Below are 8,543 nucleotides of genomic sequence, written 5' to 3'. Positions count from 1 at the left end.
AACCGAGCGATTCTGTGATTCTGTGAGTGGTGATGGGGTACTTGGTTACAGTAAGGTAATGCCTTTTAATGAAGAGGTTGCCACTGTTTCCATGATAAACAGGCTGGTTAAACTGTAGTATTGTTGGCTGTAATAGGGTCCATATGCAGACTAGATAGGCTTGTAGCAGTGTCTTATTCCTGATTGCAATCTTCCCCTACAGTCCCTTTCCTTGTACACAGCTAGGTGACATCTTTGAGATATGAAAGGGCTGTATAGTCCCTGAGAATGACTGCACCCTGAGCAGATGCTGCCTTGTTTGACAAATTGGTCTGGCCTGCAGGTTGTATCTGGTTTCCTGCATGCTTCTGAAGAGGATTGGCAGTTGTAGGCTGTGTAGTTGGTAGAAATCTGTTCGCACTCTCAGTCTTTCCTATGGCATCCTTGGAGTACACAAGAACTGAACTGTGCTGTGTGGGACTTCAGAAGGTATCGACTGTGGTACGCCTATGTAGTATGATTTCTCTGAAGTCTTCTCAGGACCATTTCAGGAGCATTTCTCAGGACCAGTGGGCCTTACGTATTTGTGGTAAATCCTGTTGAGAAACTGAGGGGACTGTGACTGTCTAAAGCAAAGTGGCCTGTTTACCCAGACCGCCCGAGGACCACAAATATAAGCAGTTGAGAAAAAACGTGCCTAGCACGATGTGTGTGCTGTTAGACTGAAAACTCCCAGGAGAATGTGACCCTTGAGAATGAACTGTATTGTTTGAGGAGAGGTTGCATTTGATGAAGTCTCATTATGTGCATTCTCGCCCTAGCTCCTGTTGTTGGAGTGGTCTAGGTAGTAGGTCATATTTAGCAAACACGCCACTTGTTCAAGAAGTACTGTGAATCTTTATCCCTCTTTACAGGTTTGCAACAGTCAGGTATGACCAGACATCCAAGAACATTAAAAACCAGTTCATGCATCTGACCAACTACAGTGTCAACAAGAAGAGCGGAGATTATGTCAGGTACTTGGCTGGAAAATGGCACTTGGTCTCCAGAGGCAGAGTCGGCTTACCTAAGTTGTACTAAGGCTGGTGCAAGTCCATAGAGGTAGGCCAGAGGTGTCAACTTGCTTCTTTCATTTATTTTCAGCTGTGATGATCCTGAAGTAGAGGATTATGGAAACAAGTGGAGCATGAGTGCAATGCTGAGGTACTTAAAACAAGAGGGGAGAGACACCGCAGGTCAGTACAGATCTTGTTCTTTTATTCCTCTGCTGGATCTTCATCTCACTAGTGCGAATCCTAAGAAGCCAGGGAAGAGCCCCAGTGAGTCCCATTTAGCACCAGAGCAGGGTGGAGGGAAGCGTTGTTCCTTACAGCTTACTTGCTAGAGCTGTGCATTTATTCTCTATCCCCAAAGATGAGTCCTATCCCCAGAGATGAGCCCTACCCCTTCCTTTTGCAAATAATATTCTGAGACTTTCTCAGGGTGTGTTTCTTAATATTTTACCTACATTTCCCATTTCTTAAGGTCATTCTATTCCTTCTAAAAGCTTCCCTCCCTCTACTGCTCCCATGGCCTGTTCAGTCTGATGAGTGACCAACCTCTGGAGAACTGTGCCAGTTTGAATGACTCTTGGATGTGGTGTCATCTTTCCATGGCTCAGGTTTTTGCTGGGTGTTTTCATTTCAGTCTGTGTTTCATATAAAATAGCTCCCTCTTCCACACCTTTGCCAGGTCTGCTGGGAGTAAATGCATCTACAGAGCAGAATCCAGGTATATCCTTTAAGGGATAAATTACCTGTGATACTGAGGCATCAGTAACACTACTGATAGCAGCTATGCCCATATTGCAAATGCTGCCAGGGAACACTTAGATGTTGGAGGAAGGGGTTTGAATCTGGCTTTCAGATGGAAGTAGACTTTTCCCCTATCATATGTGTGCATGGCTGTCCAACACTTGCACCATGTTTTCAGTTAGCTGTGTACACACAGTTATTTGTATTGACACATTTCCACACCTCACCCCAACCTAAAGTATAAAACCTGCACTCAATAATTAAGTAATCTGCTAAGCAATGCAAGCAGGTTTCTCTAACTATCCATTACAAGGCTTCTTGCACCTTTCTCTGATGCATCTGGTTCTGGTCATAGGGAGGCAGAATGCTGGCTGAAAACTGCTGGCCTTGGCTGGGCTGGCAACGTTTTTGTGCTCCGGGATGTTTATGTGCACTTCAGACATTCCCATGCTGTGTTGCTTCCACTTTGTCGTCTTCTGGCACAGAAGTTCACATCTGAATTTGCTTGCGTGCTCCTCTGTAATTGTTCAGGTCCATGCATGTCGTCATCTGAACATGAGAAGTAGTAATTGTAGGCCTAAGTCGAACTCTTGCCGGGTGGTTTGTACTAGCTGTTCTTTGGGACAGGGGTTAGCAACTGTCTGTGTGCGTTTGCTGGAGGTCTTGTGTGTTTTCTTGTGCTCCCTTTGAGGGGTGGCAAAGGCTGCCCTATCATCCCTACTAACTTTGCAGACCAGGACTCCATTCCTAGTTCATTCTCTTCTCCTCTCACTGCTCTGTTGTTTGTCCTTGATAACAGAAACTAAGTGTGGTGTTCCTTCTATTGCATGACTCATCCCGAGCCCAGGTAAAATCCAGGTCTACATCTACCATGTGTCTTCTCTTGCCATTTGCTCCCTCTGTCAGCTCAGATTCCTGCTCTTGAGCTCTGTTCACAGGCTCATACAAGAGCTGGAGAGAGCTTCCTTACTGAAACTGCAGATTATCTGTAGGTCAGAAGGACTGGGAGCTGTCACTAGTCATATCATTTTGAAATGATTTGCGAATCATGATACCGGAACAGCTGCTTTAGAGGAAGGTGCAACATCACCGAACAGTTATCTCTTAAGAAACCACAAGAAAAGTTTTTGTATCTCAGTGGCTATGGTTTATTCTCTGTAGTTTAAGGGCTTATCTCACTAACCCACTCTTGTTTAATCCTTCCTAATGCTCTGAATGGGTGGTGATCAGACTCCAGCTGACTTGTGCTGATGTGCTTGCCACATGTTTCTGCTTTCTTGCACTATACATCCGCTCACTTTTATCATTCTCATTTGTATTTTTGCACTAGGATACTTACGCACCTATCTATATATTTATGCTTGCATGGTGGCTATGGTTTATTCTCTGTAGTTTAAGGGCTTATCTCACTAACCCACTCTTGTTTAATCCTTCCTAATGCTCTGAATGGGTGGTGATCAGACTCCAGCTGACTTGTGCTGATGTGCTTGCCACATGTTTCTGCTTTCTTGCACTATACATCCGCTCACTTTTATCATTCTCATTTGTATTTTTTGCACTAGGATACTTACGCACGTATCTATATATTTACGCTTGCATGGATTTCCAAACATTGTTGCTTTGTCATCCATAAGCTCTCACATGCTTTGATTCACAAAGGTATCTGTCCATGTCCATATTGTCATGTTTTTCTGGATATCGTGTGCTACTTCACAATCTACTTTTTCCCTTGTTTTTTTTTCCTCCTCCCCTCCTTCAGCACTGATGGCCAACGTGGAGGACCTGATTATCAAGACTGTAGTTTCTGCTGAGCTGGCCATTGCCACAGCTTGTAAAACTTTTCTTTCACATCGCGGCTGCTGCTTTGGTAAGGCACTGGGGGCATCTTTGTTGATTGGCTCTTGTGTACTGTTTGAAACTTGTGGCTTTCTGATGCTACAGAGAAACGTGCATTCCCTGTTGCAAGAAAGCCAGATACTGCTTTTTTTTTTTCCTCAGTGTAGGCCTCTGTGAGGGCAGGGGACATTGAATCCCAGTTGTCCCTGTGCCAGTATCGTTCATCAGAATCTCATGCTAGATGATGGGACTTGAAAGGGAGTTGGGCAAGTGCTGGAAAGTTGAAGTTACTGACCCACTAGTGCCCTTGCAAAGGATGGCTGTGGATGATTAAACATCACTTTAGAGCATTTAATGTTTTCTATTGGGCCATGTACCCAATGTAGTTTTGAATTATTGTCCTACATGCATCTGAGGACTAGGGAGGAATGTGTAGTGCAGTGCCTGGGGTGACAGTGGTGGTGATGCTTCTGTGTGAGAGTACCACATGGTGGCGTCAGAGCCTATCTGTGACAGAAGCTGGATGCAGTACTGTGTGCTGGCAGAGGGATTTGAGAACTCGCTGGCAGCAGATGCTGGGACAAGGTCCAGAAAGCAGCGGCTGGTACCACAGTGTGCCTTCTCTTGCTTTCCAGTGGCGGCTTCCCAACCTTCCCTAAAGAGGCCTCCTCCTGCTCTTAGCCACCTTTCACTCATGTGGATACACGCACAGAGATGGAGTCTTGGGACAGGGGAAATGGTTCTAGAATTAATCTCAGTCAGTGCTTAAACCAAAGACCAAGCTTGGCTTAAGCTGTCCTGTGTTTAGGTGTTGGGACTTCTATTTAAACTAGCTGTGACAGGTAAGTCCGTTTGTGTGGTCCTTGCATTGCATTTGGGTGTTGACAACTCTGCAGCTTTCAACACTAACATAAATGCTGCCATCTTAGATATTCAAGGATGATGAGACAGTCATGAATCAAGGAGGAGCCATGGCTGATATGTTGTTTAGTTATCTGCCAAACTAGCTACCTCTTTGGCCTTACTCCTCCTGACTGATTCTGATGCCTTTGTTCCAAGGTTGGAGAACCTTGACATACATGGGCATTTATGAGTTAGATAGCAGTTTTAGTGAGGTAGCAGTTTATCAGCTACTCAGGAATATCAACAACTGGATTAAATAAAAAGATATATATAAAAAAAAACTTTAACTGCCTCTTTTTTTGATTCTCCCTTTTCTTCCCTCAGTTGTGTTTCTAGATTCCTCTGAGCTCTGTATGTGGAAACTAATGTTCCTCATGTACTTTCTGCTGGGCCTGGCTCTGAGGTTATCCCACTTCCTGCTGCCTCCCCAGGGCTGCACTAACCACCCTCTCAGATGCTCCCCCACAAATAAACTGTTTTGTTCCATTTATTTCAGTGTAAACATAAATTAAGAGCTTCCCAGGAAAGAGAGCTTAAGTAGGAGCCATACTGCTTCCCTAGGGAGCCTGAGGCATTTCCAGAGCTCAGTACTTTCTGCCACCTTCCCCCACAATTAAGTGGTGGTCCTTGTCCCAAGGATTTGAACTTCCCTTGTCATGCTATATGGCTCATTCTTCATCTGTGTCTCTTGTTCTGATGCTCTTTGGTTTTGCCACTTTTAACCCTGTTGTAAAAAAGGCAGTTTTTCTAGCTGGAAATGTTCAGAATGGCAGAGTTCGTAGCTGTTGACATGGGGGAGAAAACTTGGAAATGAAGATTTTGAGGCAGTGTGCAGAGGCTCCCAAGAGCCTTTTTTTTCATTCTAGGCTGTGAACAATGAGACCGCATGTGTGTCCTGAGAAGCTTTTCAAATGATCAGTCTTTCTCAGACTTCAGAAACCTTTATCTGAGATTCAGATAACAGAGGTAGGCCCTTTTTTTTGAAAGCTTCTAGAGAAGTATGACTAACTCAATGTATATTCTACTCTAGTCTTTGTAATGCTGTTCTAGAGAAAGGGACTCCAGCACAGTTTCCACCTTCTTGCTAGAAATTAAATCACAATTACTTATTTGCTCGATGAGGTTGCCCACTTTATTTCTCTGACAGTTTAGCACTGCTGTGGTGCTTTATTCCTTTCCCAAGTAAGTATTTTTTTATGTAATATACTTGTCTTCTAGATATAAGAGAAGAGACTCTGTTCATGGCTGCTTCATGTTCTAAAATAAGACTGATGAGACAGTCTGTATGGTTCCAGGTACCCATGCTTGTCTAGAAGGTGGGAGTGGCAGGTCAGGATGATTTTTTTTTTTTTTAATGTCAGAGCAGAGTGCTGCTGACAATTGTGAAAATATTGTAGTGAGTCCCCTTTTGGCCATGTCATGTGAGCTGTTTACTGCATTCTGGTAATAATCAGTTCTGAGAGGACTTGGGATGCATGCTAGTTTTGTTCCTCTGAAGCATTCATGCGTTCTTTTAACAATGTGATCTCAAGCCTTTATTTTATTCTTTATGATTAGCTAATAATTTCTTCTGTAAAATTAAACTGCGAGTAAAAATTCATGTGGGATATGGGGAAGGCTGAGGTACTCAACAACTTTATTGCGTCAGTCTTCACTGGCAAGGGCTCTAGCCACACTGCCAAAGTCACAGAAGGCAAAGGCAGGGACTGAGAGATGGAAGATCAAGCCACTGTAAGAGAAGAGCAGGTTCAAGACCATCTAAAAAACCTGAAGGTGCCCAAGTCCATGGGACCTGATAAAATCCATTCACGGGTCCTGAGGGAACTGGCAGAAAAAGTTGGAAAACCACTTTTCATCGTATTTGAAAAGTCATGACACTTCAGTGGAGTTCCCACTGCCTGGAAAAGGGGAAACTAAACCCTCATTTTCAACAAGGGAAGAAAGGAAGACCCAGGGAACTACACGATAGTCAGTCTTACCTCTGTGCCTGGCAAGATCATGGAGCAGATCCTCCTGAAGGCTCTGCTAAGGTACTTGGAAAATGAGGAGGTGATCGATAGCAACCAATATGGCTCCACCATGGGCAAATTTGGCAGCCTATTACAATGGCATTACAGTATTGGTGGATAAGGGAAGAGCAACTGACATAATTTACTTGGACTTGTGCAAAGCATTTGACACTGTCCTGCACAGCATCCTGGCCTCTACATTGATGACACATGGATTCAATGAATGGGCCACTTGGTGGATAAGGAATTGGATGGATGATTGCATTCCAAGGGTTGCGGTCAATGGCTCGATGTCCGAGTGAAGATGAGTGACGAGTGGTGTTCCACAGGGTTTGATATTGGGACTGGTGCTGTTGAACACTTTTGGTGACGTGGACAGTAGCATTGAGTACACCCTCAGCAAGTTTGCTGACAACACCAAGGTATGCCATGTGGTTGACCCGTTGGAAGGAAGGGGTGCCATCTAGAGGGACCTTGAGAGGTGGGCCCATGCAAACTCTGTGAAGTTCAACAAGGCCAAGTGCAAGGTTCTTGGGTCGGGACAATCTCAAGCACAAATACAGGCTGGGCAGAGAATAAATTAAGAACAGCCCAGAGAAGAAAGGCTTGGGGATGCTGCCTGATGAGAAGCTCAACGTGAGCTCGCAATGTGCACTTGCAGCCCAGAAGACGAACTGCATCCTGGGCTGTATCGAAAGAAGCATGAGCAGCAGGTCAAGGAGGTGATTCTGTCCCTCTACTCTGCTCTCATGAGACCCCAACTGCGGTACTGCGTCCATTTCTGGAGTCCTCAACAAAAGAAGGTCATGGACCTGTTGGAGCAAGTCCAGAGGAGGGCCATGAAGATGGTCAGAGGGCTGGAGCACCTCCACTATGAGGACCGACAGAGAGAGTTAAGGTTATTCAGCCTGCAGAGGAAAAGGCTCTGGGGAGACCTTACAGCAGTCTTCCAGTTCCTGAAGGGCAAGTAGTGATAGAATGAGGGGTAATGGCTTTAAACTGGAAGGGAGTAGATTTAGACTGGATATTAGGAAGAAATTCTTCACTCTGAGGGTGGTGAGGCACTGGCACAGGTTGCCCCAGGAAGCTGTGGATGCCCCCTCCCCCCTCCCTGGAAGTGTTCAAGGCCAGGTTGGACAGGGCTTGGGGCAACCTGGTCTGGTGGAGGTGTCCCTGCCCATGGCAGGGGTTGGACTGGGTGAGCTTTGAGGTCCCTACCAGCCCAAACCATTCTGTGATTCTATAAAATTCTCTTGACTGGTAGCTCCAGAAGAGGATGTGCTGTAGGACTCTGAACCACTGCATTGTCTTAACCTGGTCACCAGCTGAGTTTTTGGTTACATCTGGAGCCTTTTTTAAGAGAAACTGCATTTTGCACTGATATTGAGGCACACGACATCTCAGTGGGAGCAGGAGGTACGATAGGGATACATGTGTGCAAGCCTATTAAAGACTGCATTGTTCTTCCTTCTGGAGTAAGCACTTCTGGGTAGGCTGGAAAACTGAGTGAGGCCTGCTTTCAGACAGTCTGAAAAATATCTCTGCAGGATGGTTTAGTAGCAGATGAAATGAAGGCAACTGGGTGCAGCATGTTTTTTGGCCAGCATCCAGCATAGCGCTATTTTCTGTACTCACTGAAACACGAGCCTGAAGAAGCAATGGATTGAAGTCCCCTGTTTCATTCACAGCTTTAGTCAACCCAGGGGTGACACTGTTGAGCTTTTCTGCAATCAAGAAGGCAGGGCAGGATGGGATAATAGATATATTTGTTGATCCTACCAAAGCAATGAGTTTTTTACTTAGCTGCTTCTGTGTCCTAAGGCTGAATTGGTCAGGCTTATGCTTCTAATCACCCCTACATTAAGACAGTATAGAGCAAACAATAAACTACTGTACTGCTTGAGTGGTGCTGACATGGAGCTAAATGCTTAAAAAATCTTCATTTGTATCTAATCACAAGTTCTTAACCATCTACCTTACTGTTCTTTACGAGCATTTAATTTTCTTAGTGGTAGCAGTTGAC

The 8,543-nt window shown here is 44.9% G+C and overlaps 1 protein-coding gene across 1 annotated transcript in view; it reads left to right on the top strand.

Moving 5' to 3' along the window:
• Positions 1-32: 32 nt before the first annotated feature.
• Positions 33-8,543, top strand: part of LOC104548646 (tubulin polyglutamylase TTLL5-like) — a gene marked incomplete at its 3' end in the record, with an annotated part of 34,386 nt that continues 25,875 nt past the window's right edge. The window contains exons 1-4 of the mRNA XM_010194725.1: positions 33-55; positions 894-995; positions 1,123-1,214; positions 3,532-3,639. Of these exons, the coding sequence (XP_010193027.1) occupies positions 33-55; positions 894-995; positions 1,123-1,214; positions 3,532-3,639 (325 nt within the window). The remainder of the gene's footprint in view (positions 56-893; positions 996-1,122; positions 1,215-3,531; positions 3,640-8,543) is intronic.

The sequence above is a fragment of the Mesitornis unicolor genome, unplaced genomic scaffold (genome assembly GCF_000695765.1).
Source record: "Mesitornis unicolor isolate BGI_N332 unplaced genomic scaffold, ASM69576v1 scaffold7831, whole genome shotgun sequence".
Classification (NCBI taxonomy): Eukaryota; Metazoa; Chordata; class Aves; order Mesitornithiformes; family Mesitornithidae; genus Mesitornis; species Mesitornis unicolor.
Note: the sequence above shows the minus strand (reverse complement) of the source record. Positions and strands in the feature narration are given on the sequence as shown.